At 49.8% G+C, this 11,541-nt stretch overlaps 1 protein-coding gene across 5 annotated transcripts; it reads right to left on the minus strand.

Annotated features, from left to right (window-relative positions):
- Positions 1 to 644: 644 nt before the first annotated feature.
- PGAM5 (PGAM family member 5, mitochondrial serine/threonine protein phosphatase) lies at positions 645 to 8,634 on the minus strand. 5 transcript variants are annotated; one of them, XM_035706517.2, is made up of 7 exons: positions 8,422 to 8,634; positions 7,662 to 7,849; positions 5,907 to 6,122; positions 4,317 to 4,442; positions 4,150 to 4,238; positions 3,916 to 4,046; positions 645 to 1,650 (listed from the first exon to the last, which is right to left on the minus strand). In XM_035706517.2, the coding sequence occupies exons 1-7, from the start codon at positions 8,610 to 8,612 to the stop codon at positions 1,500 to 1,502; spliced, it is 1,092 nt and encodes a 363-aa protein (XP_035562410.1). In that variant the 5' UTR covers positions 8,613 to 8,634; the 3' UTR covers positions 645 to 1,499. The 5 variants fall into 5 exon arrangements, with proteins under 5 accessions (XP_035562410.1, XP_035562409.1, XP_035562411.1 ...); XM_035706516.2 differs by having other exon boundaries at positions 3,916 to 4,049; XM_035706518.2 differs by having other exon boundaries at positions 3,916 to 4,069.
- Positions 8,635 to 11,541: the final 2,907 nt, after the last annotated feature.

Raw genomic sequence — 11,541 nt, forward strand, 5'->3', positions numbered from 1 at the left:
CACCTCAGAAAGTTTCCATCGTCACATCAGTGGGCCCCTGTGACCCCATATCAAGACCTACCTCCTGCTCCTCGGCTATATCCCGTGTGGGCTCATTTTCCACTTCCAAAATGCTGCCCTGCTCCTCAAAGGTCAAGTGAAATTCTGCCATCAAGGCATATTTTTGAAGGCAGAACAGTGAGGCAGCTGCATAAACCCCTTAAGGGAAGAAGGAAGGGGACCTGCCACCTCCCCCTTCGGGTGTGTGGGTTCGAGGGTCCAGGGGTCAGGCTCAGGGTGGGACATGAGGCCTGGGTGGCCCTTACCTTCCTGGGCCTCCTTCACACCTGAAGTCAGAGATGTGTTGCCTGTTAATTCCATGCTTTAAGAAGTTGGCACAACCCCTGGCTTACTTTGTCCAAACTGTTTCTAGAAAGTGGTGTATAATTGATGCCTGTGGAAAACCATTTATCTAGCTCATATCCTGAGTCTGGGCCTTGGCCTAGTGAGTGGGCAGATGCCCAAGGAAGCTGTCAACTCTGGGAACACAAAAACACTGGGAAAGAGCTTGCTGCTACTGTGGCTACAACTGTTCCAGCATCTGGGGCTGCCGTTTGTTGCAGTACATGGGCTTTTATTTTCTTTAAAACACTCACAATTAATACTTTGAAACGTTGGTAAAATAAAATTTTATTTTGCAGTTATTTCCAAAGTTAGAGAAATGGATTAAATGTCCCAATCAGTTGTACCGATTGCAAAAAATGTTCATAACCACTTCATAGAAATTGTAGTTTCTCCTAAGTTAACAGAATATTTGGGATGGACACATCACATCTAAATAGTTTAATCCATAAGCATAAAGGATAAACAGCCAGAGGCAAAGACTGAGCTGTTGAGTATTTTATTGAAATAGGATGCCCTGCTGTCCCATCAGCATCCAGCCACCTCCCCCACCTGCTAAATGTGGCTGGGTTCAGACCCAATGGTGTCGGGCAGGACTCCAGACTGAGAAACTGGTTATCAAAGCAGGAAACCAGATGAGAGTCTTTAGTTGACAAATATTTAAGTGGTAAAAGGCTCTTAAAGAATGTAGGATGAGTTCTGAATGGAAGTGCTGGCGGCCCTCCTCGGAGTTGAGTGCCGGGACGGGCTGTGCCAAGGAGCCGGGAAGGGCCCATGTGGCCAGCTGTGGGAGTGACTGAAGACACCCATGTGGACTGACCGTGGTCCCTGCACATGGCATCGGTGAGGCCTCATCCTGGTAGACAGGGAAGGAAACCCCAAGAGGGAAGTCAGGCTGCTCTGCTCAGAACAATTCCCTTTTCTATCCTGGGCTGCCAAGTATGGACCCAAATACCACATTTTAGATACTTGAGATATTTGTACTTTCTCACTCTCCAGGAAGAGTGCAATGTAACCACAATGCAGCCTGTGGAGGGAAGATGGGGAAGGAACCATGTCCTGGGTGACACCCATGGGAGCCACAGGGGCTAGAGGAGAGCAGGTCCTCCAAGCAGCTCTCAGGAGCGCGATATCTTGTCTGGAGGCATGAACCCTGTGTCCCCGAGGGTCCTGAGCGCCACTCGGCCATCTGGCCGTACCACCAGGTGGGTTATGCTGCCATTGTTGAGAGACAGGCGGAGCCAGCCTTCAGGAGGGAACTGCAGTGCCCTGGAAAGAGAAAGAACATGCTAGAACAGAGGGCTCAGCCACCAAAACAGGCTGGGGTCTGGGCAATGCAATAGCCCCCACCCCAGTTAGGGTCTCAGAGATTTTCTTTTTCTTTTTTTTTTTTTAATATTTTTTTAAACTTTTATTTATTTATGATAGTCGCAGAGAGAGAGAGAGAGAGAGAGAGAGAGGCAGAGACATAGGCAGAGGGAGAAGCAGGCTCCATGCACCAGGAGCCCGACGTGGGACTCGATCCCGGGTCTCCAGGATCGCACCCTGGGCCAAAGGCAGGCGCTAAACCGCTGCGCCACCCAGGGATCCCCCTCAGAGATTTTCTTGGGGCTGGGACCCATATAGCCAAGTCTGTCCCTCCTGTTTTTCAGCAAGGGGTCTCTCAGAGGACAGAGCTACTGGGCTGATGATCTCCCATCAAATCAAGGGGGATGGGGACAGCCCAGCCCCTCTTTGGGTCAGGGGATTAACCCAACTCCAGATGTGCATGTGAGTCAGAAATACATGGCTTCCATTGACTTCTTTTTCCAGTGTAACCAAAAGGGGGCAGGGGCAGCCGGACTGTGCAATGGACCCATTCCTATTCCACTCTTGCCCAGGAACAGGGTGGTATAATCCACAAGCCCAGAGCCTTTCCTTGTCCTCAGGAACACTTTTTAGGTGCAGTATTTGCTGAAAAGCCCAGTATCATCATGGCTTCCCCAAGTCATCAGACATCCTTTGTGCCCTAAATGGTAAGGGGCATCCCCTTGGCTCACTCTGCAGCCACCATGGTGCTTTTTAAAGTCTTCTCCTTGTGTCCCTCACAAACTCCAAAATAACCTCATGTATTGTGACAGGGATGCTCTGGTTCCTTCTAGCCCTTTATGGCACACAGGTCACCTCTACTCCAAGTCCCCAATTCTGATTAGTTTTCAGCATTGGGGTCACTTCTAGTGGCTGCTGGGGTCAGCCTGTCACAGGGTGTTAGATTATGGCGTTTCCACGGTGCAGAGACATCCAGAGCAGCAATGAGGGTGGTGCCGGGGAACAGCATGTGCTGAGCACAGGAGCTCTGAGACTATGCCCTCTGGAGACATGAAGTGCTGAGCACTTCAGAGTGTGTGGAGGCCTGTCTGAGGCTCACCCCTCTTCCCCAGCAACACTCCACCTGGCCTGGAGCCCTGTGACCAAGCTGAGAAGCCTGACTCCTGGCATCAGTGTGCCCCCTGCCTCGGATGCCCTGGGCTTCTCACCAGAGGCCGTGCATGGGACATTGGAGGGGAAATGACCCCGTTCCTGCCAGCCCTGGTGAAAGGTCCAAGGATCAAGCATGGTGAGCAAGGACCCTGGGCCTACATTTGGATAGTCCTGTGGGCCAGCCGGTGGGCTGTGTCCTGTCCTGCCCTGTCAGACTCATCACAAGAGGAGATCCCTCAGCTGTTAAAATGCCCAATGCACACTTTCTAATGGGTCCAGGGGGTGTCTGGGATTCCAGTTACTTCAAATTTTTCACTAAGTGAACTTTGGTTAAATACATAAGCACCCAGCTGGCCTAACTACCTCCAAGGGCCTTTGGTACATGGCTGCTACTCAGGGCAGGCATCACTCATGAGGGCTCTGGAACCTCCGTTAGTGCCAGGAAGTGAGGCAGGTCCAGAGGACACAGAAGCCTCCTGGGGGCCCAACAGCCAATGCTGGGGCAGCCAGTGCTGGGGCAGCCAGAGCAGTGAAGGGACGAACATGGTGATGGGTTCTAATCCACAGTGCTAAATACAGATCTATGAGTCTATAATCCTACAAATAAACAGAGAGTAAGAGTGAGGTCTTACAGAAGGATTTCAAATAACAAATGACAGACAGAAATGCAAAACCACCATTAGGTGAGCACCACCACTGTATCTGTTGTGGCAGGAACTCCCAATGGGCTAAAGTCAGTCGGTATAAATCAGAGGGACAGAAGATTTGCACTGTCTCCCAAGACGCTTACAAATCACTGAGGGGGAAAAACCGACTGTACGGTGTGAAGTCCAGCGCACAGTGCCTGAACCAAGTGACCGTGTTAGCATCACCCAGAATGTGCCACTGACTTCTCGGGCACCCCGACCTACCCTGGACAAGTGGATCACATTTGTGCTATTCCCGCCATAAATACACGATCATGGAAAAACTCCAAACTGACATTCTCCCAGAAGGCTAAGGTCTCCAGGGAAGAGGCACTGGCACAGGCTGGCAGGAAGGATGGTGGGCCAGGGAACCTATGTCACCCCTCACCGGCACACGATGTAGCGGATGACATTGGCATGGCAGATGAAGATCTCGTAACTGTCTTCCTGCTGCTTGACATCTGCCCGATGGATGTAGTTCCGGAAGGCGGCCTCAATCCGGGCTCCATCTTCATAATACTGCTGGGGGCAGAGCAAGGAATCTTAAGGATGGCCACGGCATGCAGGCCGCAGGGCATGCAGGCTGCAGGTCGGGGGGGCTCGGGGGGAGTGGGGCTTTTACCACAGCCTCTGGCTTCCAGTGGGACACAGGCGGGTCGGGCTCAATGGGGGCGCCTTCCCTCAGCAGGTCTGTGCTGACCTTGCAGACACCTGTAAGAGAAGCCGCAGCTAGGTGCTGCCCCTTCAGGACTAGCCACCCAGTGCGCCCTGGAGATGCGGGGCACTCACCTGGCAGGTGCTTGCTGATGATGTCACTGGTTTCTATGGCTCGGGTCATAGACGAATGGACAATTTTATTAAACTTCAACCCCAAGCTTGCAAGTCGGAGCCCAGTTAGTTCAGCCTGTTCACGACCTTGAAGGTGAAAAACACCAGAGAATTATAGGTTGCTGGAGTTCCTCTTTTGTTTACTTCAGAAATACTCCAGTCCTTTACCAAGTGCCCTTACGGCTGGGGAACAAGACGGGCAGACCCTCCTGGGGTTTGGCCCTAACTAGGGGCCAAGCATTTGACAGGTGGAAACAATGAGATAATGCAGTTACCTTTAGCTCCATACAGAAGGAATGTTAATGACCAAGGTTGAGGATCCCTGAGATCTGGGATCCTGTTCCTATCTTTGTGTCCTTTATGCCACTTTTAATTTTGTCCAAACATGGAGTTGCAACGTGCCATGGATCGACCAGTTGTGCATTATCACAGATGTCAACACGTAAAGACCAAATGGCCTCAGCATTACTAAGTACAGTCTGTGTACAAATACAAATCTTTTTTCTCAAATATATATTTTAGGGATGCCTGGGTGGTTCAGTGGGATAAGTGTCTCCCTTGGACTCATGATTTTGGAGTCCTGAGATTGAGTCCCAAGTCAAGCTCCCTGCGTAGCAGGGAGTCTGCTTCTCCCTCTCCCTCTTCCCCTCCTCCCGCTTGTGCTCTGTCTTGCTCAATCTCTCAAATAAAATTAAAAAAAAAAAAAAATATATATATATATATATATTTTAGAATCTAGATGAAAATGCTCTCAGAAGGTCAGTTTCAAGTGCATGTAGCACTGAATGTGCACAGATGGCTAATATCCTATCCAACAAAGACATCTTTAAAAATGTAAACCTTATCTCAGACCACCCTGTACTTCCTCTCCTAGGAATTTCTTCTACAGATATGCTTGCACATGGGCACAAAGACCACGGTGGAAGGGCATGCCCCGCAGTGCTGCTCACGATGGCAAGAAACTGCAATAAGTAGCACTCCTGCCAGGGAGATGGTTAGAGCTATCACTCAATCCTGTCTGTTTACCATTATGAAGCAAACTTTAAACAGATCTGCAAGTGCTGAATAGAAGGATCTTCAGCAACAGGTTAAGTCAAGCAGAACAGGGTGCATGGGCTATGCCACTTACAGAGCATCAGGGAGTATAGAACACCTCTGCTGTGCTTTGGGTCTGATCACCTGTGAGATCCACCATACATTTTTTAAAGTTGAGGAATTTTTTTTTTCAAGGATTTTATTTATTTATTCATGAGAGACACAGAGAAGCAGAGACACAGGCAGAGGGAGAAGCAGGCTCCCCACAGGGAGCCTGATGCGGGACTCGATCCCCGGACACATGGTCATGCCTTGGGCCAAAGGTGCTGCTCAACTGCTGAGCCACCCAGGCGCCCCTAAAGTTGAGGATGTTTTCAATGCCTGTCTTGTATCAGTTAGGTTGCTGATCACTGTTAATGACAATTCTTGAATCTGGGCCAAGCCCCTGACACAGGTCCAAAGGGGCCCAGCGTCACTAGGACAAGTGTCAGTTGGGGCTTGAGTCCCAGCACATACCCAGGGGTGTTAGAGTGCGGTCCTTTTCCAGGGAGGCATCCATGTGGTACTGGGAGTGCCTGATGAGGAAGATGTGTCGTGTGGCCTTTGCTTTGCAGTGGTCCAGCCTGGACGCCAGTTCTTCTTCTCCAGAGTCTAGGTTCCTCTTCCGCAGGTTGACCAAGGATAGTGGTTCTCGCCTAATGTTGAAATATGAGAGGCGTGTCCTTGTGATCTCTGCTCACAAATCAGAATTGAGTTTTTTTGACTAGACGGTATTTCCGTCTTGGGAAAGCGCAGGGACAAACAATACCCTCTGCCCTCTGCTGTGGCCCCTAAGAGCCCATCCTCTTAGAGCACATCGCATTTACCCAGAGCGGAGTGCCAGGCCTGTTTGGGGTGATCAGTGAATGAAGTGGACAAATGAAGCTCTCATGCAGCTTGTGTTCTAGTGAAAAGAGACTGATAAAAACAGCCAAGTGATAAGAGATGTGTAGAAAACGAAACCAGGTACCAGGAAGGGGTAGCTGGGGAGTGCCCACAAAGCTAGTGTGGCCATGTTGAAGCAGAGCCTGCAACTGTGCTGTCCAATGCTAGATACTGGCTGTGTGGCTACTTAAATTCAAAATAATAAAGATATTACTCCATTTCCCCAGTCACACTAAGAACATTTGAAATGGTCAGTAACCCATAGGATAGTGGTGATCACATTGGATAGCGAGGAAGAGAACATTCCTATTATTATGAAAAGTCTATTGGATGGCACTCCTGGAAGGTTGAGGAGCTGAAGAGGTGGTGGGGGGTGAGGATGGGGGGCAGCACCAGTGAAGATGCCGAGAAACAACCTAAGATTTGGTTGTTGGAAGACAGGGATGTCTGGTGGCTTCCAGAACGGAAATTTGAAAAAGCTAAAGGTCTGTGGTATGGGCTAGGAAAAGAGCATCCCCAGCTGGGACAAAATGGTGGCAGGGTAAGTTCGGAGGAGAGCAGTGGCAGCTCAGGGGTCCTGCTGGGTGAGCCTAGGGTGCCCTAATACAAAGAGGCTGAGATGCCACACAGGAGTCCAGGGCTGAGCCAGGGATGACACATGGGGACTACAGGCACACACATAGGAAGCCTAGACTGGATGAAATTCTCCAGGAAGAGGCTGGACATTTCATCAGATGAGGCTCTAGAACTTTCCAGCACACCCTCCTCCTTCATAAACCCGGACTTGGTGAGCAAATACAGTGTGTCAGCTTCCACCAACAGAGCTAGAATCCAGTGCTGCTTCAAATACATACTTTATTCTCACAATGAATCTGTTTCCTTAAAAAGAAATTCAGAAGACTGTATGAAATTTGAAAAAGAGAATATGACCCTTGACTGAATCATGAGAAAAACAGACAAATCCCAACAGAGGGGCAGTCTTTAAAATTCCTGATTATCAATATTCAAAACTGTCAAAGTAATCAAAACAAGGACAGTCTGAGAAACTGTCACACCCAAGAGAAGCCTGAGGAAACACGACTAATTGTCAGGTGGGATCCTGGAAGAGACAACAGACAATAGCTGAAAACTGAGGAAATCTCGAAGTATGAATGTCAGTCAATAATAACAAACAGATATTAGTTCACTGATTGTGGCCAATACACCATACCAGTATTACAAGGACAGTAGCCTTAGCAGTAGACAAAATCAGGGGTGGAGCATAACTCTTAGTAGCTTTCCGATTTTTCTGTAAATCTAAAACTATTCGAACGTTTTTTTAAATTAAAGGTTTAAAACAAAGAATACCTATGCAGTTCCTGATAAAACGAGGCTGACAGTAAATACTAGTTCTGTGCCCCTCGTTCAGAGTAAAGTAGTAAGGAGTTGGGATTGGGTGAACCATCCCACAATGACCACTCCCAGACTCCAGAGCAGAGCCGTCCGATAAGAAGCACACCACCAGCAACAGACGTACTTTTAAATTTCCAAAGAGCCTACATTTAAAAAGAAAGGGACAGGTGAAATTACAAAAATCCACTTTATTGAATCCAACGTATCAACAATACTATCATTGCGACACAGAAACAGCATAAAAAACCTGCACTGTTTGGTTTTTAAACTCGAATTCGTTAACATCAAACAACACTAAAAAGTGTTTCCTGATCAGAGGCGCCACTTCTCAGGTGCCCCATAAGCACGCGTGTGGCCACGCATGACAAGACCCGGAGGCGCACGTTCCTGTCCCACGTGTCCTCGCCCGTCTTCCAGCAGAGAGGCTCCTTCGAGGCCCAGGCCAGCACTGAGGGCCCCACACCCACCCTGCTCTCCGCCCTTAGGCATCGTCCAATCCGAGGGCTCCCGGCTGACAGCCCGAGTCTGGGCCGCGCGCTGTCCCCGGCACCGCTGTCGTCCAGGGCGTCCGCCATCACGGCCAGCCGCGCGGCCACATCCGGGAGAGACGTCCACCCGCGGGCCCGCCCCGCCTGCCCTCTGCGGAGCCGACCCCCACGGACCCAAGGCCCTGCCGCCCACCGGCCCCGCGCCCGACGCCACCGCGGCCCCGCACCTGTCCCAGTTGGGGTCCCAGACGCCCGGCCCGGGACGCGCGGTCCCCGCCCACGCCGGCGCCTCGACCACGCGCGGCTCCGCGTCCCCGCCCGCGCGGGGCTTCCCCACCGCCACGGCGGAGAAGAGCACAGCTGCCGAGCCCCCGGCCAGGCCGCAGGCCGCTAGCTGCAGCGCCTGTCGGAACGCCATGCCCGCCCGTCCCGCGCCGACCCCGCGCAGGAACTCACGGCTGGACGGCGCGCCCCGAGGGACACGATTCCTCAGGGGTCCGCTTCCGGCCGGCCGTCCGCGCGGGGACGGAAGTCCCGCCCCCAGGGCCAGCGGGGCGGGGGCTGGAGGGGAACTTCCTGGCCAGGGGTGGACAGCTTCCGGGAACAAAGTGGAAGAGGCGTACGGTGCGACGGTTCTGAGGCCTTTTCCCAGATTCCGTGCTGAAGTCCCTGGGGCAGGTCAGTCCTGCCTTCGAGCGGCGACGTTACGCGCGGCGTCTCCGGTTGGCGTGGCGCTGCGCGTGTGGAGCCGCCTTCCAGGGCACAACGGGGGCACCTGAGCTGGCGGAGGGCGTGTGTGTGTGAGGGAGACGAGGCCGCGGCGCCAGTGTGTATGAACGTGTGTGCGCGCGACGGGCCATGGGCGAGTGTGTGTGTGTGTGTGTGTGTGCGCGCGCGCGACGGGACTATGTGTGAGAGACAGGGCCGGGGCGTGTGTGTGGAGAGCGTGTGTACTGGCTTGTGTGACCCGGTCTCAGTGTGTGCGCGTGGGTGTGTGAGACGACGGGCGAGACCACAGCACTCCTTGGAGAGGGGTACTGGAGGGAGTCCCAGCCTCGAAGCTGCAAGGAGCTGGGAGGCGGGAGAGCCTTATGGATAGAATTCAGGATTCTAGTTTAAGTGAACTGGGAAACCTCTGCAGGGTTTGTTTTTACTGTGGTAAAATACATGTAACAAAATTTACTGTCTTAACCATTTTTTAAAAAGATTTTATTTATTTATTCATGACAGAGAGAGAGAGAGAGAGGCAGAGACATAGGCAGAGGGAGAAGCAGGCTCCGTGCAGGGAGCCCAAGGTGACACTCCATCCTGGGACCCAAGGATCACGCCCTGAGCCAAAGGCAGATGCTTAACCGCTGAGCCACCCAGGTGTCCTGTCTTAACCATTAAAAAAAAAATTTTTTTTTAAGTAATCTACACCCAAGATGGGGCTCAAACTTACAACCCTGATGTGAAGGGTCCATGTTCTACTGACTGAGCCAGCCAGGTGCTGCCCCACTATCTTAACCAGTTTTAAGCATATAGTTCTGTGGCATGAAGTACATTCACACTGTTGTGCAACCACCACCACCACCAACCAGCTCCAGAACCTAAATCTTCCCAAAGTGACACTCTGTCCCTATTGAATACTGACTCCCTGACTCCCCCAGCCCATGGTACTCACTATTCCCTTTTCTGTCTTTTGGATTTGACAAGTCTAGGGACCTCATGTAAGTAGAATCACACAGTATTTGTTCTTTTGAGACAGGCTTATTTCACCTAGCATAGTGTCCTCAAGGTTCATCCACATTGTCACATATGTCAAAATTTCCTTTTTAGGGCTGAATAATATTCCACTTTATGGATGGAACACATTTTGTTTATTCATCTGTCAATGGACACTTGAGTGGCTTCCATCCTTTGGCTACTATGAATAATGCTGTGAACATAGGTGTGCAAATATCTCTTTAAGTCCCTTTCAGTTTGGGGGCATATGTACCCAGAAATGGAATGGCTGGGTCCTCTTTGTAGGTTTTTAAATCAGGAATTGACATGATCTGACTTACATGGTGTCTTGAACCCATACATTTATGCCTACTCCTTCCAGAAGGTTGCTTACTAAAATGATAGTATAAAAATATATATATTTTTAAGTACACTCCACACCAGCATGGGGCCTGAACTCACAACCCTGGGATCAAGACCTGATCTGAAATCAAGACTCAAGATACTTAACTGAGCCACCCAAGTACCCAGTAAAAACATTTTAAGAAGAAAAAAAAAAAAAAAGACAAGCCCATAAGAAGAAATAAAAAGATTGGTTGACAAAATATTGGAAGCTGGAAATCAGATCATTTTTGACCTGAGAAGATGGAACATCAGCCGCCAGCATTGCAGGAAGCCAAGAAGCAAGCTCAGTTAGTTCAGTGAGTCTGGGAGAATCTGGGAGTTATAGGCAGTAGCCCCACCTCTGAGGAAAGGTGTGGGATTGAACAAAGGTTGACTGAAAAACCTGTAAGAGGCTGTCCTCTATACTCCCTCTGTTACCTGTATCTTCAGGTGAATACCTCACCTTCATCATGGCAGAAGACTTTCATTCCAGAGGATTTAAACCAGAAGGACTATGGCTTGAGAACACCAGACAGCTGAGATTAGGATGCATAGTACAGCTGAGATTATACTAACAGGACCTCTTTTCCTCTAGTTAGCTACAACAGTGTTGGCCACTAGACTTATACCATGCTCTACTACAACCATGACCCTTCCCCTAGGCAAAAAATTAAAGAATTCTTCTCTGGGGAAACAGGCTAGTCTAAGAGAAAAGGCCTCAGTTACTCAAAATGAGTGATCTTCAACAAAACTGGCTCCATGCTTGGTTAGTCCACAGTGAAGGCACTGCCTGAATGGCTGACTCTTAAGGACTTAGGTACAATCAGTAGACTTTTGGGGAAATCCTGATTGGAAAAATAAAGAGCAAAACAAACAGGAAAAAACACCCGTGAACCCTGAGAAAATGGCATATGAGACAAATTTTTTTAAATTAAATATAAAATTAAGATCCAAGGGTATTGTATCCATAAAACAAGAATGGGATACTGAAAATGAAAAAAGGTGAGTAGGGTTAACAACAAAAGAGCAGTAAGAGCAGAAAAAAGTCAGCTGAAAGGGTGGCATACACTTCTCCTAAGGCCTCCAAATGTCAAGGTAAAGTCTTGTTCTGGAAGGGCCCTTTCCCAGTGGCTCCACGTAGATAAGCAATAGCATTATAGATTTTACAACTTTTTTTAAAGTAAAAAAGTCTGCGGGCAGCCCTCTGGCCACCCATTTCTACCAAAGTGACAAAAGTGTTTTAAAAAAATCACTACAGA

The sequence above is a fragment of the Canis lupus genome, chromosome 26, assembly GCF_003254725.2.
Source record: "Canis lupus dingo isolate Sandy chromosome 26, ASM325472v2, whole genome shotgun sequence".
In the NCBI taxonomy this organism is placed as follows: Eukaryota; Metazoa; Chordata; class Mammalia; order Carnivora; family Canidae; genus Canis; species Canis lupus.